The 21,388-nt window shown below is 44.8% G+C and overlaps 1 protein-coding gene across 6 annotated transcripts in view; it reads left to right on the forward strand.

Annotated features, from left to right (window-relative positions):
- Positions 1-21,388, forward strand: part of DAB2IP (DAB2 interacting protein) — a 323,093-nt gene that overhangs the window by 123,748 nt on the left and 177,957 nt on the right. For 5 of the 6 annotated variants that reach the window (XR_012642104.1, XM_074973725.1, XM_074973722.1 and 2 more), the window contains one exon: positions 12,000-12,118. The exons of the other annotated variant lie outside the window; for it this stretch is intronic. Coding sequence is in view for 4 of the 5 variants with exons in the window: in XM_074973725.1 (XP_074829826.1) it covers positions 12,000-12,118 (119 nt within the window). In the remaining variant the exon portion in view is untranslated. The remainder of the gene's footprint in view (positions 1-11,999; positions 12,119-21,388) is intronic. 6 annotated transcript variants of the gene reach the window in all.

Here is a 21,388-nt window from a genome sequence, read left to right on the forward strand (position 1 = left end):
TAATGTACATGAAACTTCTGCTTTTCCAGTCTTAACTGTCAATCATGCGAGACTGCGCAGTGCTTTCTGCGATGTGACCAAATGTCTGTTGGGGGCTTCAATGAAACCATGACACTCACTTTTAGCCTGTGACTCAAGCCAAGATATTAATCTCTATGGGCCACATTCATCATTGGCGTAAGCAGGTACAACTCCACTTGCTTCAATGGAGTTTCTTTGAGTCATAAATTCTAAGACTGGAAGGGACCACTATGATCAGTCTGACCTGCATAATACAGGCCATAGAACGTCTCCAAAATAATTCCTCTTTGAACTAGCGCATGCAGCTGCTTAAGTCCGATGCTTTGCCTAACCAGTAAGAGCAGTAACTGCATCCTCTGTCTCCTCCATTCATGGCTCTTATACAAGTGCCGTTTTCTAGTAACAACGACCTGTCTCAATCAAATGCGTCTCAGTGACATATCTGATTCCAGTCACATAAGGCAGCTCACCAATCCTTTGGTAGCTTTTTTCAGGCCTTCCTTTACCACACCCCATGGCAATCTGTTCCATAGAGCGTCACTGCTGCCATCCGTGTGCCCCAAGAATGGGCAGTGGTGTGGGCATGGCACTTTGGCATGATAGACCTTTGCAACTCCCCTCTTACACCTTGCTTTCTGCATTGTCCATTTGCAACTGAAATTGAAAGTCTAGTAAATGGATCCCTGTACAGTGCTTCCTTTTGGGCTGAAGACAATTTCATCTGAAGAGATGTCTGGCTACATGTAATAGACCAAATCTCCTGGAGGAAATGTTCCCTTACTGCTTATTTACTATTCTGCTCGAACATGTTCTGTCTCCTGGTGTTTTGTCTGTATCGGGAGAAGCCTGGGAATTGTGACTGGTCAGTTTCAGTGTGCCAAACTTTACCTCATAGCAAGGGAATATCCTGATTCTTGGGAAAAGTTGTAAGATTGTCATTTGGAATCAACACTTGCTGATTGACAGCTCCAGGCTTGCGGTGCAGGAAAGGAAGCTGTTTTGTTTGCATTTTGTGCCTGCTTTCCCCTTTTGGAATGAACTGTGTGGCTCTAGGGTGCAGGAAAAGTCCCAGGTTAAGAGGCCTGTGGTCTGTTTTTTCCCACATGATGGAGACACCAGCCTGCTTCTCCCTGCCAGTTAACTGCAGCTCTAACCTGGAGGGACCCATCTTGAGGGATGAGAGGTTTATTTGGTCTCCTAATTAGAATCTCAAACTCCACTCAGTAACAATTGGATTAGTAACCACCTTTAGGGTCTGTCTGCACTGCAGTCAGAGGCGTTATTGCAGCGTGTATAGACATACCCGAGCTAGCTTTGATCTAGTTCGCTCCAATAGTGACGGCAGCGAAGCTGCTGCAGCGTGGGCTGCACAAGCCTGTCGGGGACCTTGTGAGCTGCTGCTGTCACAGGTATTATTTGAGCCGGCTAGATCAGAGCTAGCTGGGGGATGTCTGCAGTCCTACCTCGCCCTGCAGCATAGACAGACCCTCAGTGGCTCCTGACGTGGGCTGGCTTTGAGAGAGATGTATTTATTATTTCCATAGCACCAGCTGCTGTAGGTGCCTTATAGACGAGTAAGAAGAGCAAGCTCCTGCCTCAAATAGGTACAAATAGAACCTGGACCAAGTGCAGAGACAAGGATACCAGCGCGATCAAGGGGCAGCGATAACAGTGGTGGGATGAAGTTCAGCACCTGTCGTGGTCGTGCCGTTGCTTTGCTTGGATTTCTGTTTGTTGATGATGATTTGTTTTTAAAGGAGTAAAAATATTCAGGGCCCTGATTTCATGCCAGTTCGCCAAGGAAAGCGCTAAGGAGTGCAATGCTCTGAATCCCCACTCTGCTGGCTCTGTGGAACGGAAGAAGAGTCCCAAAGCTGCTAACGTGGGCCTGATTGTGAAAGGTGCTCTGCATGCTCCTTTTGACTTTGGGGTGGGGGAGATGGTGCTCAGCACCTCAGAAGAGGCACTCAGCATCTCACCAGGATCAAGCCCCTGTAGTCATCAGAAAGTGATGTGGTGTGCGTGTTGAGAGCTCAGCTCATCTAGCACCAAAGATGATGAGTCACAGCAGCAAAAAGTTTGACAAAGGCAGTTTCTTCTTTGTGAGAGCCAGCACACCGTGTCTGTGAGGAGGCTGTTTCGCCCTGGCATGGTACTTTCCTGGGCAATGCCTTCTCTGATTGCTCTTCATTTCTGTTCTTCAAGGTCATTCTCATAGTAGTTCCTGCATCGTTCATTGCTGATTGCCCAATTACCCTGCTCCTACCTTCCTTGGGAATATTTCTCTGCCTTGTGCGGCTGTGAAATGTTGGCGGTATGCTAATCATGGGCCAGAGAACAAACAGTGCAGGGCAGGGTTGTTTTTGTTTTGCCAGAAGAACGGAAGAGGCCAAATTGAAGACCCAGATGATCCCTCCCTAGTGAGTGCCTCAAGATGCAGTCCGCACTCTGTCTGCTCCCGACAGGATCTTTCTCTGTCGATCCAGATTCTTGTATTGCCACCGCTCCTCAGTGTGTGAACACCTCTGCTGTGTAACCGAGCAGCCCTTCAGCACTACCCAAGGAGTGCAGCCATGGACTTGATTCCTCCAGTATAGGGTCCTGGCTTGCCTGAACTTTTCACAGAGACCTGCACCTTCCTGGAGGAAAGATGAAGAGCACAAAGCACACTTAGCTTGTCCAATCCGTGACTAGTATGAGGAGTGACAGCTGAGTGTGAGTACTTAGGAGGTGGCCATGCCAAGCCAAGAGGGGCATTACTTCCCGATGCAGAGGGAAAGGTGCAATGGAATGAAATTGAGCAGAGGAAAGTTTAGGTTGAGGATCAAGAAAAGTCCCTGGGGGAGGGTGAATGTACTGGCAGGAATATATTTTATTTATTTGGTGAATGCAGTCAGTCAGGCCAAGCCACAGCGTTCTTATCTATGATGTTCAAGGCACGAAGACTTCTGGGAAGTGGAGTCATTTTGGAGTCCTCAACAATGTGTGTCATGGTTTGTGGCAGGGAGAGCCTGTTAAAGGGGAGTCCTCTCCCTAAGGTGCAGTGGAACACCTAGGCCTGGGACACTTAAAGCAGGATGGAGCAGAGCACTGGCGAATAGGCTGTAAACCGCAACCATGCCTTAGCTGGAGGTGGGCAGGGACAAAATGTGACCTGCTAGAGCTTTTCTTTCTTTTTCCTATGTGATTGAATGATACTTGCCTGCATTAAAATCCCCAGCCTCCTGATTAACCCCTGCTCGTTCTCACTAAATGTTCCCAGTCTTGTCGTCCTGGCTAGACCCAAGCTGGCTCCTAGGTGCCTTTTCCTCCAGTTTTTCCAATGGACTGATCTAAGTATTTCAATGACGGTGCAAATTGTATTAATCTCTTGTCATACAAGGGCATTGTTGCTAGGCAACCCTTAACAAGCTGCACTGTTTCTTGCATTCTGAGACTGCTTTGTGGCCTGACTCACAAATATACATGTCTGTGCACTCCCATATTGTATGTCAATGTCTGCCCAGGTGCTCTGCATGCCAGGGCCCATGCCTGGCAAGAGTGTGGAGTGATGGGTCTTTGACCTGCTATGATAAGCATCTGTCACTGGACACATGGAATGTTCCTGGAAATATTTTCTCATGCTATTGGCTTTCATCCTAAGCCTTCGTGTGTATGGGGGAGAGAGAGAGGCTTTCCTGGTCCCCTTTGGACACAGATATATTAACATTCCATGGGTCATTGCAACTTGGTTCTGCATGGATGGACTCTGCTTGCCCTAGTCACCTGGCATAAGTGCCCCTCACTTCACCTCAGATGGACATTCCTCTATGGGTTTACAGGGTGGCTGGGAATAGCAGCTGAGGTAGGTACATGAAAGCATGAAAAGATAAATCTGAGATCTTGCCACCCTCTTGCGTGTGTACAGGTTTTCTGCTTTCTGCAAGGGTTGTGCATATGGCTGTCTTAATAGATACACTAGTCATTGGACCAGGAGAAGTGTGTATTTTTCTCCTTTTGAGCTCTGATCCCTAATGCTCTGTTGACTTGTGAAGGGTTCTCCCCAAGACCCAGTGCCATACATGCGAGGCAGACTCTGTCGATCAGCACGAGCCGGGCATTGTGATGCAATCTGAATCTGAGAGGTCCTCACCTGAGAAGTTTGCAAGGGTAACTTGTAAGGTTAACTTCGTGGGAATTTTCATGCAGCTGGTGACACCTGGATTTCTCTGGTGAGGCTATGACGTTTCTCTCTACACTATTCATTAATATGCCTATGCAAAAATGGCATATGCAGAGAATGCACACTCTCAGGCAGGTGACTCGACAGAGGCTGTCTGCTTTTTAAATTCATGAATTGAGCCCTTTGTCACTTCTGACAGGAATAGAATTGGATGACAGTGACAGGGGAACAGCTTTTAACTTACAAGTTTAAATCGAAAGAGTCAACAGTAATAAATGATATATGATCTATTCAAAAGAGCATCCCCCAGATTCTAAACAAATATAAAGGCACTTGATCTCTGAAGGTTACTTCTATACATGAAATTCACTTGCTTACTTGTATCAATTAAAGGAGTCTGCTTTATGGCTTGCTTTTCCCCCTTCAGACTTGCAGGATAAACTTTTCACTCTTGAACTTTCTGTTGGTTTTATCTTTTATCTTTGTGCTCACTGGTGGAGTTGAATACAGACATGTTCTACAAGGCAATGGTGGAGTTGTACACTGGGTATTTTTGTCATGGTAACGAGGAAATATTAAAATGAAAGCTTTTTCCTGGGCAGTATTCATTTCAAATTCTGAAGATCACAAAGATAACTCACTTGTTTGTCCATTGAAATTAATAATACTTTGCATTTCTCTAGCATCTTCCATCTGAGAATCTCCAGCTGCTTCACAACACAAATATTAATGAACTTGTCTTTGCAGCATCCAGACAGTTCTCCATAGTGCTGATTTTGTTTCCGTCTCGCTTTATAATACCAATATCCAGCACTAGAGGTTGGATGATGTCATTTCAGTGAGCCACTGTTATCTCATGAAGGCTGCCATCTTCTGTTTCAGAAAATAAGATTTAACTTAAAAAGCAAACAAAACAGTTAAGTCTTTGGTCCTTATACTTGTGAAGAAAACATTAATGTGATTCAAGCATAAACTGGCATGTTCACCTGAGTCTCCAGACAGCAACACGATAGCTCTACAAAGTGTGAACTGCCTATATTCATTTCACATGCATGTTAACTCTGAAGTATAATGATGGCAATTACATGTCAATATTTCATGGTTGATCGGTGTGCCAGAAAAGTGAAAGGCAATAATAGTTGGAAGTTCTGTTGTGAGTGAGGTCTTGTTTTGGTGTCTCAAGTGGGTGGAACTTGGTTTGTGCATGGAGCTTTTTTTTCTCAGTAGAGTTTAGAAGACTATCACTATTTTTTAGCTGTAATTTGATCGCTTCCTATCATGTATTTCAGTACCTTTCGCAAACATCATCCACTAATTTAGCTTCAAAGTAGCTTGTAAGAATACTTATTCCTATTTTATTACCATTTTGTATTGTGTTAGTACCAAGAGTCCAGCCATGCCCCGAACCCTATTGTGCTAGGTGCTGTACGAACCGAGAACAAAAAGATGGTCTACGCCCCAAACAACTTAAATCTTTGCAAGGAGCTGACATACTCAGAGACCAAAGTGCCTGAACATAATATAAGTCTCCAGAATAAAATGAGACCCAGCCAGACTGAGAGTTGCCCATGGTCATACAAGAAGTCTGGCATTTCAAGGACTAGACCTTGGGCGCCTTCTCTACCTTAACCACCAGATCATCCATTTTCCCTAGAAACTGGACATCATGAGGTACAAAATAATAATGACAGGTAATCATTTATTTAAGACTGGGATTTTTCTATTTGCATGTGAAACTTCAGCTGTGGTTGGCAATTTTATTACTGTGAGTAGCTAACACATTACAGAAGATCTTTGAAAAATACGTAGCGAGGTTTTACTTGAAGTCAACCATGAAACTAACACCAAACTAGGAAAAAATAAATCCAGTGGTTTCTCTGAACATGTCAGTTTATTGTTTACTGTGTGTGTGGCTTTTGGATGGGATAGAGGTCCTGTGTGCTGTCATAATGTTTGTGAGAGACAAGACGGGCTCCTGCCTGGAGTAGACAGCAGGTGTTGGCTCTCCTGGGCCTGAGAGGAGAAGAGGTTGTGTAGGCCCAGCTACGGACCAGCTGTAGAAATGTGGGAATCTACAAAAAAAATTGCAGGGGCGATGCAGGCAAAGAGATATCACATCCGTCAGCAGCAGTGCTGTGTGAAAGCCAAGGAACTGTGGCAGGTGTACCACAAGGCTAGGGAGGCCAACAGTTGATCTGATGCTGAGCTGCAGACCAGCCTTTCTCAGCATGAGCTGCATGCCATGTTTGGTGGAGACCCCACCAGCACTCCGCAGACTGCTGTGGATACCTGGGAGGAGCCCTAGACCAAGATCCCTGCCTGAAGAGTGAGGAACAGGAGAAGGGGGGCTAGGGAGTCCAGCTATGCCACAAGCCAGAACCTGTTTGAGACTCCACCACGGTCTACCAGTCATACCAGCTGAGCATGGAGGTGTTCAATGAAGGGGAAGGAACCTCGGGTAAGAGTGTGCATGTGTTTTCCCTAACAATCTTTAAATTTAAAGATGGCACCCAGCCCAACATGACACAGGTATCGACTTCTCATTGTTTTGGGGTTTTTTGGATGAGAAGAGGTTGCAGTACAAAAATGGAGGTAGACTTGGTATCTACTTTCTGTTCCCCTTTAGGGTTAGGTGGGGTTTGGGGGAGCGGGTGGGCCTGTGCAGCCATTCACATACATAGGGATGTCCCTTGTATCCTCCTGAGAGGTCTTGAAACTTTCACGGAGATATTCTACAATCCTCTCTTGAAGACGTCTAGGGATAGCTGCCTTATTTCTTCCTCTGCAGTAGGATGCTTTCCCATGCCACACTGCGATGACATACAGGCCCGGCTGGTTTCGGGATGCTGGTAGCAGTTATGCACTCTTGTGCCTTTTGTTACACTCAGGAGTGAGATTTCAGCTAAAAACACCACTGCCTGGGGAAAACAGTCGATATTCAGTGGCTCCCCCATCCCTTGTGAAAGGAGAGCTCGGACTTCATGCTTATCTTCCTAATTTTCTTCTCCTGCCTGTGGGGTCTTAACTGCTTATGAATAAGCTTTGTCCAAAGGTGTAGGGAGAAGGAACCCAGATCACATCCAGATTAACTGTCCTGTTTTGAAGTTTGCCTCTCTTGTTTTCAGAGGCGGGGCGGTGGATTCAGCAGCAGATAAGGGTAGCAGCCGTTCCTCAAAGGAAACATATTTGTTTCTTTTTCCCCCTGTGTCGTCTTATCATTTCAATCTCCTGTCTGGATAAGGACAGTTGTGTTTAGGGAGACAAACCAAGAACAGCCAAGCCCCTTCCACTTGCAAAAGTTGAATTGCTTAGCTGCAGAGCAGGGAACCTGGACATCTTTTTATTTCTAGGCAATGGAGCACTGTGCCTGAGCTCCCTGTACAGGTGTTGGAACAGAGCAGCTCTCCGGGCAGCTTTCAGGTGGCGCTGCAGACTAGTCTGGCCAGAGTGGCTGCATCTGCCCCGAAAAGATCACTTCTTGAGTGGAGGGAGCGTCCACAAGCTCTTAACCCTTTCACTGCTGCTTTGCGGGTCAAGCTGATGGAACTAGTCCATCTGGCAGCATTGGAAAGGTATTTCTTTGCTGTACCTGCTCATGCCCATCACCATTAAAGAGATTGTTTATACACTAAATGCTGCTTTTTTCCATCCTGACAAGGCCTGATAAGAGTCTGGGGCAGCAGCTGTGTTGGCCACGGAGGAAGTACTGTTCTGTCATGTGCTAAGCACCCTCAGCGCAGTGCAGGATAAGGCCCTGAGTTTGGCCATATGTACATCTTAAACAGAGCTTTCCATCCAGTTAAGAATTCCTCTAATAAAAGACCAGGAAGAGTGTACCTAGGTGTCACGCAAGGGCAAGAAGCTTGGTGGTTTGGTGTGTGCGTTGGGGAAAGCCGGTTGGCATGGCATTATGGAAGGGGCTTGTTGGCACATCAGGCTAGTGCACTTGCCATTTGTCACTGGAGACATATGTTCAAATCCTGGCATACGTTTCTAGCAAATTGTCTCCTAGGGTCGGGGTGTGTCTCTCTCCCTTCCACTCTCTCCCTCCCTCTGCCTCCCTCCTGGAAGCCCCTCCCAACATCAGTGTAGCAGGTAATCTCCCTTCTGGAATAGCAGGAGTGTGCCACCAGGCTTGAGATGCGTTGGCATAGTGGTGGTGTGGGGAAATCCCTCTTTGCATAGCCCGTGCCAGGCTCTAGCTATGTCACCTGCCTGAAGTGCCAAGGAGGGAGACCAAGTCTTCGTTGTGCTGGAATTCTGCTGTTGATTTGTAAAGGGAAACTGCCAAAGAGGTGCATTGGCCTTTTTATGAAAACACTGAGCTCCTCTGGCCTTTCTGTAACGTCGGAGCTCAAGGAGTGCAAGTTGAGTTATGTTGAGGAGGGGACTTATACAGGTTGTTGTTTCTGATGACTTTCTAGTGTGTTTGTTTCTGGAGGAATCCTTTGTTCTCCTTCAGCTTTCTGTGGATTGTCATTTGTATTATAGCCTATTAAACTGTCTTTGTGCTTCTGAATATTTAATCTATTTAGGATAATAGCACAGTGTTTCCTATCATTTATTTATTAGTACTAAATGCTGCCCACACTGAGGTAGAAATAGACCCTGCCCCAAAGAACTCTCAATCTAAGATTTATAAACAACATACAGAGGACAGCTGAATACTGTATTCTAACCACTAGGGACTCTCAAGGAGATTGTAGCAAGACTGGAGTAGAGGAGTAGTGGTGCTGGAAGATGCAACTAGCATCCCCTGTAGAGACCAGAGTTCAAATCTTGTCTATGGTCACCAGTGAAGATGAGATGGGTAGTCTTATTCTACTTGTTGTTATACCACAAAAGCATGGCAGACATGCCCAAGAAACCAATTCCTGTTCTCTCTCTCTCTTTTTTTTTTCCCCTGGGGCAAGCCAGTTCTCCACTCTGGGTCTATGTTACCCCATCTATAAAAATCAGAAATAATAGTTTCCCACTCTTGTAAAGTTCCTTATGTATGAACAACACACACTACGTAAGTTTACTGTGTTGTTATAATTTACCGGCATTAAAATCTCTGACATCTAATTCTCCCACTGAAGCTGGCAAAGAAAACTGAAAATGGCACAGTGTGTTCTCCGGCTGGTGGCGATGAATGTTAAAACAATGGGGAACAGAAGGAATGTAATGTCTTATTGCAATCTTCAATTTTAATTTCCAAGCCCTGCTCGAATCATCTAGCAATTGTCAAGATGTGAAATGTAAGATAGCATGAGATGGCTGTGATAATTTGTTACAGAAAAATATGTTTGTTGCATTCTCAGTTCCCTGTCCAGAGTTAAAAGCTGTCACTGGATTTTAAAGAAGTGGCTTGATAAAATTACGACATATAATATTTGTAGCTAGGCCTGCAGAGATAAAGGCAGTACAATCTCTTGCTTCTGGATTGAAGCCGGTTTGCCACAGGGGTTAGGGAAGAATGCAGAATTAGCCAGTTGCATTTTTCCCCTTTGACCTTCCTCCAAAGCATCACGTATTGGCTATTGCCCATACTAGGAGACCACACTTGATGGACTGAGGGTCTGATCTGGTATGGCAGAAACTACAGTATGTCCAAGAGAAGGTTGCTGGGTCTTTCGGTTGCCTTGGAGGAAATAATGGTACGGAGAGGCTATGTTGGTGTAGTGAAATGCTTCTTCCTCCCTTTCAGATCCCAGATACCCCACTGAGGCCAGTGATTATACAACTAGATTTGGACTGCTGTGTGGGCTAAATTCCCTTGGCTTTTCTCTGAGGTGAATTTCACTCTGTTTGTGTTTAATGTTGGGTAACACACAAAAGGTCTGTTTCTCTGTGTGCTGGACAGGCAAGAGACTGTAGAGTGACATAGCAAATATGGGGATGTCTAAGGCATGCATGAAAGGATAAGTGGTCTGGCAAGGCTATGAGGCAATAGATGAGGATATAACCTTTGAGACTTACTGTTTTGGGTTTTTTTAAAAAGACGCCCAGATTTGCTACTGGGCTTCCTCTCGCTTCCCTGTTCCATAGAGAGGAAAATGCTATATTTTCCACAGCTACAGTGCTTTCTGAAAGGGCCTTCACTGTCTTGTACATTTCTCTTGTAGCATGACCTGGTGACACGTTCTGCTATAGATGGTCTAGATAATACTTAGTCCTGAGTGCAGGGGCCTGGACTAGATGACCTCTCGAGATCCCTTCCAGTTGATTCTATGATTCTATCCCCATTCCAATGAAACAAGTGGTTCTGAAAAAATGACTTGGCCTGTGAATACAGGTTACATGCCTCATTCATGGGTGAAATGGCCTTTGGGTGAATCTGAGTCACCTTTACCTGTCTGAATGTCTCTTTTTTGATACAGTTGCAAACTAGGTAGTTGCTTGTGAATCAGAAGCCTGCACACACTGCCCCAGGCAGTCCTGATACCCCAGGAACATCTTATCTGACCCATTGACACTGTTTGGGAATGGGTGTTTTTCTGAGAATGGACAAATTGAAGGTCTGTGTTTCATTTAGCTGTACTTGGTTCTTCTCACAAGTCTCTTCTTGAGAGAGAGACTATTTACACTATGCAGGAGTGCATTAGTTTATATTCAGGAGTCACCCAGAGAGACCTAGAACCGGTTCCCAGGATTGGTTGGAAAAGTGGAATAGGCTCGAACATGCTCCATGAGCCCCAGGTGGGGGTACTGCCCCAATTTACTTGCAAGTGACGTTCCACTCTCTCGTATGTCAGAATACTGGTTTGGGCTAAGCATGTCACCACCACCTCAGTGAGGATAGGACTGAGAAGAGGCACATGCTAGATCTCAGCTTGTGAAATAATTGGCTATGACCATGTGTCCCAGAGAGTAGAATTGCTCTCTGGGCTCCTATGACCATGGTTTTGTTCCTTTTAAATGTGTTGTTACCTTATGGCCACTATGCCAGTCCCCTCAGCCCTTCTCCCCTCCTGTAAGGTCTGGGCACCATAGCAGCATGATTCTTTTAGTGCCTTACGTTGCTCCAAGAGTAAATGTAACGTTCAGATTATGTTGGCCATTAACTCATAGCAATAAGCAAATAACACATTAGAAGCTTTGCTATTAAAATATTTAATGCTAGCGTTAAAGCACTGCGGTGACTGCTACTTATATTTCATAGGGGAGAGGGGAGGCACAGTGTATATGCTCTCTGTCCAGCATAGGTCTGTCCTCTCTCTATGCAGGTACTGCCTGTAGGATGTGTATTTAGGTTACTCTAAAGCTGCACATTGTATGAGTGGGGTGGGGGGAAGATATTTGGTGATACATTTAAAACAGCCTTGTCCAGTTCCACTCACCTGGAGCAAGCAATTGAGGTTTTTTTGGACAGGTGAGTGAATTATTGTCAATCTCTTATTCCAATTGCGGTGGCATGGAGTGAGCAAGTCTTGTGCCTGGCAGAGAGTCCTGGCAGCAGTGCCAGGCTAAGTCAAACAGAACCCCGAGTCCGAATGTTTCCTCTCGTTGGGAGTTGCAATATGCTAGTCTTGTCTCTCAGACAGTATTTTTATGTGAGCTGATGGTTGCCAAGGTAACAGAGGCTTAGGGGAGTCTCGCATCTACGTAGCTTGCTGGCCTCTGCAAGCGCTGGGAGCAGATGTTGGATGGAATCCTTGGAGTCGGGGCTGACAGCACGAACAATGCTTCCAGCAGTTGCAGCTGAAGGGTGCTGGAGAGACCAGTTTGCCTAGTCGTGCTTGGGTGCAAGGGAGCAGGTTAAGGGCTCGCTCTTTTTTTTTGTTTTTTTTTTGGGGGGGGGGTTATAATTTAGTATTCTTGTCTCACCCCACAGGGGTTTCTCAGCCGTCGGCTTAAAGGCTCCATCAAAAGGACAAAGAGCCAGCCCAAGCTTGATAGGAACAGCAGCTTCCGGCACATTTTACCTGGCTTCAGGAGTGTGGACAATGAAAGGTAAGGGAACGCGTCGTGTGTGTGTGTGCGCGCGCGCGCGGGAGAGAGAATGAGGTTATTGATTTCCCTGGGCTTGCTAATATACTGCTCATCTCACTTGGAGCATAGGGCTAAATGTGCAGTAGAAGTGGGCTCATTTAATCACAGTGAGAGGAGATTTTAATTTGCAGGCGAGCATGCAATGCAAATCCACCCTTTTTAGGCTATCAGGATTAGAAAGCCATCTAGTCTACTTTTTTTAATTTGATGATAAACTCTAAGCCCCTGCTCTGGCATGCAAATAGCTCGTAGATGCAGCTACAGAAGCATAGAGATGAGGCTGAAGGAGGGAGGTGCTGACAGGCTGTACTACATTGAGTATTACAGGGTCACACAACACTCTGCAGACAGCAATGTTTAACCATATCAACTTATCACGTCCACAAATCCCTCCTGCCTCTGGCCATCGACCCCCCTCAGTTACTGGGCTGGATCCATCGGATGCTTCTTCCTCCTGAGCCATGACGGGAGCTTTCATTCGGAAGAGGGTTGTGCGGAATGTGCAGATGGATCAGAGGAAGCATTTGACGTGGGATGGCTCGCAGGAGAGACCGATTAAAAACAAAATCAAAATCAAAGGGGGTGAAATCCAGTTTTTATTCATTCTGAGCTGGAATGAGATGAGCCAGTGAGAGAGCCCTTTATCTGCTTTATAGATGTACATATGTGTGTGTTCATGTCTCTCACTCTCACGCTCACACACACACACAGAGTGATGCGTATTTCTATATGAACATATTTGTTTACTGACTCTCGCAGATCGAGGTCAGAGTTGGCTAACTCTGACTCTATGACCAATCATGGAAATGAACCAAACGTTTGCTTGCAAAAGAGAAACCTTTCAGCTTTAAAGTGAGTCTCAGTAGAGAGTGACACAATAGGAAAAGAAAGCCAAGAAAACTCCATGTATGAAAAATAGCAATGACCAGATGCTAAGGATGATGTAGATCAACTGTTGGGAACATGTTGTAGCAATAGTGGCTTAAAACGTGGTGTAGTCTTTGCTTTGAAATCCGCTTTGTACTTCCGTTTTAAAAGCAATGACAACATTTTATTTTTGGCTTTATTTATTTGGGTAGGGAAACGGGTGTTAATTTTTGAAGCCCCATAAATGACAACAAGTGGTCTGTATTTTTCTTTGGTGCTGCCTACAGGCATCTCTCCTTCTAGAATCTGAAAGTGAAAGGGTTTTGCTGACCAGTGCAGTGCTGTATTCCGGAGGTTAGCATATGGAGAAGAAGAGCAGATTTGATGCCTCTGCTGAGATTTTCCCATGGACTCTAAGTAGGGCAGTGTGTTCTGCATGGAAGCCAAGGGAGTCTAGTTAGGCATCAGGGGACGTGCCTGTGTTTCTGCTGCTCTCAGAGGAAGAGCTGGCTGCATTAGACACCGTTTTCTTTAAAATATACATCAAAAATCTAGCTAGAAGGTTGGTTTCTCTGTGTGAATTAGCGACATGGGGGAGGGGACTTTACTGTTTGTCACCCCTGCAGGACAGGTCAAGGACCCCAGAGTAATCACCACAAATTAGGACTTGTAACTTCCTTTCCCGTTCCCTTTTGTGGATAAGTCTCTCTCCCAGGGTGAGAGTCTTAGAGCTCTTGGGTTGTTAGTCTGCTGTCAGATACAAGCAGACCTTCCACAGCCTTCATATTGGCGGGTTCTTTGAGTGGCTGTTGTAGGTTTTCAGTGTAAGTCTTAAGGGATGGGGAGGAGTAGAAGTGACATTCACTAGCAGTGAACACAGCCACAGGTAGTTGTGCATAGGAGAGTGAAGGAACTGAAAATGCAAGGGCTTCTGTTAGTGCAGGCGTTGCCTCATAAACTTCACCTCCGGCCACATGCACTCGGGTTTGACTTGTAGGGGACCAAGCAGTGCTTTTTTTCCTCTCGAATGCAAGTGCCCAGCCTGTTGAGCTTTGATAGTTGGGTCAGATCCACAATACTCACTAATATCGTTTTGCATAGGACTAGGTTGCCAAGCCTCCAGGATTGTCCTGGCATATCCAGGAATTGCAGATTAATCTTTAATTAAAGATTATGTCCTGTGATGAAACCTCCAGGAATACATCCAGCCAAAATTGGCAACCCTATGTAGGGTTTCAGAGTAGCAGCCGTGTTGGTCTGTATTTGCAAAAAGAAAAGGAGGACTTGTAGCACCTTAGAGACTAACCAATTTATTTGAGCATAAGCTTTCGTGAGCTACAGCTCACTTCATCGGATGCATATTCCTTTTCTATGTAGGGTTGTCTTTGTCGACTGCTGTTCTCCTAGAGGTGAGAGAAATCTCTCAGCTGCATCTGCTGAGCCTCTCGGAGCCACACCCCAAGTTTTCTGTTATGACTGTTAACTTAATACTCTTGCAAGTTCCCATGTCTACAAAAAGCACAATATACTGAATTCTGTATATAACAAGACATGAAGGTTTCACACCATTCTTGCTCATTTTCCACACTGCTTCCTTGTGTTCCCTGTGACCTAAGTAGTGTTTCAGAGGAAGCAGCTTGGATCAGAACATTTTGCCTTTTAAACATTTTGTTGGTGACTCCATCTTGTATTCCAGGCTGATTCTCCTTCCTGTCTGGTGTGAGAAGCTGCAATAACCATGCATTATTTGTGCGTACCAGGGCTTCATAGAATTTTGCTGGGAAAGAGATGCCATGGCAAAAGTGAGCAAAGCAGTGGATACAGTCGAAATGTGTGTGTCTTAAATATTAACCCTGGCAGATTGTAGTTGAGTCTGTGTGTCAGCATCTCTGTTATGTATCATGAACCTTAGTTGCTTTTTTCCTTTGATTCTCACACATCTTGTCTATCCAGCTGTATATGGTACAAGTGAATAAATAGTGTGTGCATGCACGCACTCTGAGATTCAGCCAGACAGAATACGATATAAGCATGACACACACACGTATAGTGCATACAGAGTCTGGATGTAAATGGATAAACCATATGTTTTCTTTTATATAAACAGACATATGCATATGAACTTGAATACATTATTTATATTGCAAAAAGCAAGTGGTTACCTACCACAATAGGGAGAAAGTCTGTGTGATGGGAGTTTTGTTACAAAACAAAACCAGGAACCATTATTAAACATGGGAAATGTTGGCAGAATGTCTCACTGGCACCTGTGCAGAACTGCCTTGTTAATTTTACAACAGTCTGGCTTTCATACTTTATATTGGCATAAAGAGAGAGGCCATGTTCTCCTGGACGGTCAGAGAGCTGGTCTTAGAGGAGGGATGACAGTTCTGACATGCTGGTTCTCTTCTTGGCTGAAGTTGAAATGGCATCTGCAAAGGTTCCACTTTCATATCCAGGCGTTTATTTGTGAAGTTGGACAGTGCGGGATGTGTGTGTGTGTGTATGTGCGCAGAGCAATTGATCCTCAGGGAAATAAATTTTAATGAACTCTCAGCTGACCCCTTTTGATTGTTTTTTTTCTTGCAGAATGTCTGAGGAATCCTTCAAAGTGCTGTGTAAAATATACCACAGACAGCCCATCAATGCATTAGCTTGTAGCAAAGATTTCCCATGTGCCTCGCTCTGTTGGGTTTTATGTTGTCTGGAGAGAGATGTGAATCAGTACCGGTCTGCCATTCTGTAGATCCGGACAAGGCTCACTTCGGTCTTACACTGAATTGACTAAGTTGCGGTGGATAAAATCCGAGTTTTGCGTGGTAGGTGCCAGCTCTTGCCATCCTTGCTCATGCTGAGCAGTACCTTACTCTGTGAAAATCCCCCCCTGATTTCTACTCCGCGTAAGAGTGGCAGAATCTGACCCAGTATGAGCAACTAGTCATCAGGAGATGTGCATTAATCTGGTGCAATCAGATGCAAGGTATAAATGAGGGCTGTGGAATGAGCCCTCCTGTCCATTTGTTGGCTAGTCAAATTGCTCGTTAGCGGTAAAAGAGGGTTCAGTAAAAGCGGCTGCGGCTTGATTTATTACAGTGATGGACAAAGTTCTTATTGTGGAGTGCTGAATGTTTGTCTTTGTATCGGCCACTTTGGAATCTGCCACAAATCAAGCATTTGGCTAACATGTTCTCCTTAATTGGACCCCCCCCTTCTTCCTTTAAAATACGTGATGAGTTAGTGCTTAGGACAGGTCTGAGTCACAGAGAGTGGAGTTGGGTAGCTAAGGGGGAGGAGGATTGCTCTGTGGTAGTCATTAATTACTGTTGTTAGTTTATTTCCAATTGATTTTTATTATACTGACCTTTTGAAAAATATATTCGAAGAGAAGAAGACTCCCAGGAGTTGAGCCCTTTTACATGGGATTTTTTTTTTTTTTTAGACTTAAGTTTATAAGCAATGTACCTGATCCTCCTTCCTCTGAAATCAATGGGAAGACCACCCTTGATCTCAGTGGGATCGGGCTGGGGCCCTCATTTAGAAGGGAAAACTGTGTGTCTGTGTTTTTTCTCTGATCACTGCTGTAATGACTGTTGACAGTGTCCTGAAATCTGAGTGCTCTAACTCTCAGAAATGTATTGACAGGGTCTGACTTCAGGAGCAAATGATAGTCCCTAGCTGTAGCGTTTCCTTTTAATTGAGGATTTTCAGGAGGGTGAGGGAGTGGATTTGCTGGTTTGGTCATCGAGAAATGGGAGGACAAGAGTGCCCTCCGATAACTGGTGAGGCAGTCAAGCTTGCTAACATAAGTAATGGCCCACTCGGTCTGTCTTGGAGCTAAATCACAATAAAATTGAGATAATTAACCATCTGTTGGCATGTGACGTGCCTATGGCTTTCAGCCTGACTCAAATGGACTGCCACGTCTCCCGTCTGGGATCTGTGCAAGAGCCTTGTTCAGTCTCTCTAGTGTTCTTGGGAAACATCCCGTGAATGGCAAAGATCCTGTGTTGGGGCTTTGTCACAACAACAAAGGGTATTTTAAAAATATCCTCTGAATTCAGTGCTGTCCAGCATGCTGGATTCTCAGCCTGGCAGAAGGAAGTTCCCTTCCTTAGGAAGGGTGTAGCATGGGCAGCCGTGCTACATGTCTCTCAACCGCACACCTCAACCTTAATTGGAAGGAGCCATGTCTAAAGTCCGTAGGTCTCCATGTTTTCTCCCAACTTTGTCTTCTCTGCTGAGTTAACAAGGAAGCTGGCTGTGGCAGCTCTTTTCTTTGACGTGCCAACCTGTCCCCTGGAAGCTAGACTGAGCCCCAGACGCATTGCTCTGAGGCCCCCAGAGAGCCATCAGGTGGTGATAACTTTCAGTCTCTCCCAAGCTGGGGTGGATTTGAACTGGCAGCCTACAGATGAAATAGTCCAGTTTTTCTTTATGAACTCAACTCCAACTCCACGTTATCCTTTTACTTCAGTAAATTAAGTTTAATTCCTTTTTAAAAGAATAAACAAAAATCAAATTTAATTTACTGAATTAACAGACTAGCATAGAATCATAGAATATCAGGGTTGGAAGGGACCTCAGGAGGTCATCTAGTCCAACCCCCTGCTCAACGCAGGACGAGTCCCCAACTAAACCATCCCAGCCAGGGCTTTGTCAAGCCTGACCTTAAAAATATCTAAGGAAGGAGATTCTACCACCTCCCTAGGTAACCCATTCCAGTGTTTCACCACCCTCCTAGTGAAAAAGTTTTTCCTAATATCCAACCTAAACCTCCCGCACTGCAACTTGAGACCATTACTCCTTGTTCTGACATCAGCTACCACTGAGAACAGTCTAGATCCATCCTCTTTGGAACCCCCTTTCAGGTAGTTGAAAGCAGCTATCAAATCCCCCCTCATTCTTCTCTTCCGCAGACTAAACAATCCCAGTTCCCTCAGCCTCTCCTCATAAGTCATGTGTTCCAGTCCCCTAATCATTTTTGTTGCCCTCTGCTGGACTCTTTCCAATTTTTCCACATCCTCCTTGTAGTGTGGGGCCCAAAACTGGACACAGTACTCCAGATGAAGCCTCACCAATGTCGAATAGAGGGGAAGGATCACATTCCTCGATCTGCTGGCAATGCCCCTACATATACATCCCAAAATGCCATTGGCCTTCTTGGCAACGAGGGCACACTGTTGACTCATATCCAGCTTCTCGTCCACTGTAACCCCTAGGTCCTTTTCTGCAGAACTGCTGCCGAGCCATTCAGTCCCTAGTCTGTAGCGGTGCATGGAATTCTTCTGTCCTAAGTGCAGGACTCTGCGCTTGTCCTTGTTGAACCTCATCAGATTTCTTTTGGCCCAATCCTCTAATTTGTCTAGGGCCCTCTGTATCCTATCCCTACCCTCCAGCGTACCTACCTCTCGTCCCAGTTTAGTGTCATCTGCAAACTTGCTGAGAGTGCAATCCACACCATCCTCCAGATCATTAATGAAGATATTGAACAAAACCGGCCCGAGGACCGACCCTTGGGGCACTCCACTTGATACCGGCTGCCAACTAGACATGGAGCCATTGATCACTACCCATTGAGCCGGACAATCTAGCCAACTTTCTATCCACCTTATAGTCCATTCATCCAGCCCATACTTCTTTAACTTGCTGGCAAGAATACTGTGGGAGACCGTGTCAAAAGCTTTGCTAAAGTCAAGGAAGAACACGTCCACCGTTTTTCCCTCATTCACAGAGCCAGTTATCTCGTCATAGAAGGCAATTAGATTAGTCAGGCATGACTTGCCCTTGGTGAATCCATGCTGACTGTTCCTGATCGCTTTCCTCTCCTCTAAGTGCTTCAGAATTGATTCCTTGAGGACCTGCTCCATGATTTTTCCAGGGACTGAGCATGGAGTGGTACTTTCCTTCACAACTGATTGTTTAGCACAGGATGGGTTATTTGGCTCTGGATGTCATGGCTGTAAGATTTTTGTTGCTGGAGATTGGGTTTCTTTTTCTTTGGGGTTTTTATTTTTGCAGTTATGGATCTTGGTGACTACATGGCAGCTGCAGCTAGTGTTCCACACAAGGTTAAGGGCCTGGACTTCTCATCTCTCATATCTAAGGCTTTGATTTATACCTGTCTTGTTAGAAATCGTTATATAAACTAGAGAAGAGTTAGACTAGGCAGTTGTACAGTCTACTTTTCATTGCATGAATACCGTCAGATTACAGAGACTTGGTGAAATGTCATTCCTTTACTTTTTCCACTTTTATTTCCCTGTGCTTGTTAATCTGATATAAACCCACTGAAATTAATGGGGTTTTGGGTGTTAGCAATGCAACATCCCCTAAATGTTTGTATGGTGTGAAAGGGGAAAATCCCATCAGCTCCTTCTGTATACAGACAACCACTGTTGTAGCCTGTTAAAATGATCATATGGTACTTCTATGTAAAGATGTAAGTTCATCAAGCACTTGGGACCTTTTGTACCTTCTATTATGAACAAATACAGAAGTAAATCAGCAAAATAAATAACCCTCCAAATTGTTTAATTCCAGTATTGATCTCTCCTGAGTATACTTTTCTGTGCATACCTAGAACTCATTTAAAATTAAGAGACACTCAATTACAAAGGTTTGTGGTTATTTTGTAAGTTTTCTACATAATTCCAGGAGATAACATTCCATTTAAGCTTTTTTGTGTCTCTACAAAAGACTGAACATATGGCCAATTGTTAAATGAGCCTCAGTCTTGGAAGGGATGCAGCAGTGAATTTAATGAATAGCACTGAGGACTTACAGTAGCATTCCCCCCTCCCCAAAATCTTTTCTCTATCATAGATTCTTATTTACAGCCCCCAGGGGGGAGAGAATATGCGCAACCACCGAACTATGACACGTTTAAGTCCTGGTGCTGTGCTGAAGCTGTCAGTTCTGTGGGTTTTCAAGCACTTGAAAGACTTCTTTTGGCACCGCAGTAGAGCATCTATCACTTTAAAAAGCTGCACTGTGCTAGTAAAGTACATTTGAAAATGAAATCTTTTTTAGATTTAAATAGCAATTGTTTATTCTCCAGGAATCAGATCGGGTACATTTCTATCATAGTGAAGGTGGTTGGGCCTGATGAGAATACGGTGGCCTCTGAACCTCCAGGGTGAAGTCTGAGAGAGTCACTTTATTTCCTGTATGAGGATGACTCACGTTGCAGAACTAGGCCACTGGCTAGCCCTGGAATGCATGAATGCCTTTCAGAGCTGCGTTAGGAAGTGCCATACTGCGCTCTCCTCCTGCTACTTACTTGAATAGCATGAGGCAGTGAGGGTTTTCAGGCAGGTTCAGTTATTAAAAGCAGGGTGTTCAGTCAAAAGTGAACTAATAGTGCGCTGAACACTGCAAACGGGCCTGATGACAAGCCTGCTTTCTGAATGCACTGTTCAGGCTGTCAAACTTGATGACACCGTGTATGAAAACCATTTAGCTCTATCAACAATCAGGGATTGAAATGCAAAACACAACATTCTAGGACAGAGAGAAACAAGGAGCATTTGACAGATAATTGGGTCCGTTTTATCACGCACTAGATGGTGTCTGCTCCCACCCCCCAATCAGTGAACAATAACATGTGGCTAAGATTTAAGGCATCATAGGGTTGCTGGCCTCCTGTAGTACCTGCACTTATTTCCAGGCAACCTTGTCTAGGAATATGCAAATCAGCCTGCTAATGGGATTCCTTTGCACAATATTTCATGAACCAGAAAATTAATTACTGGTCTCTAATTAATGGCTATCTTGGAAGACTATGGTAAAATGAAAGAGGGAGCTGCTTTGCAGGAAGAGAATATCTGTTCTCCACTGAAAGGTAGTGTTCATCCTCTTTTATCACAGTATTAAATAAACATAGAGTCCGGGTACTCAAACATTAAAGAAGGGAAGCTGTTCTTAATAGCAAGAGGTTCTTTGTAGTTTGATTCACAGGAAGCACTGAATCAGAAGCAAAGGTTCTCCTTTAGAAACGGAAGTATTCAACCATGTAAAATACAATAACTTCCCTTATACAGGTGGCTTAGGTTTACACCATGTTGACAATAGTATTTATTCCCCTTTGGAATCAAGTTGATGCTGCAGTTAATGACGGATGACGGGGGCGGTATTTGCTTGAGTCAGTTGCCTGGCTGGGGATTCGCTGAAGGAATGCTGGGAGTGGAATTAGCAGTTTTGTTCTTATGTGTAATGGTGATGGGAGCATTTACTCTCAGGGTGATGGGGGGCTCACACCTCGTCTCAGTATTGTTTGCCTTGAATTTTTTGTCTAAGGAAACCCAGTGAAGGCTCTTAATGAGTGTGAACGGAATGAAGATCGGCCTATTGTCAATCCTTCTACAG

The sequence above is a fragment of the Natator depressus genome, chromosome 16 (assembly GCF_965152275.1).
Source record: "Natator depressus isolate rNatDep1 chromosome 16, rNatDep2.hap1, whole genome shotgun sequence".
In the NCBI taxonomy this organism is placed as follows: domain Eukaryota; kingdom Metazoa; phylum Chordata; order Testudines; family Cheloniidae; genus Natator; species Natator depressus.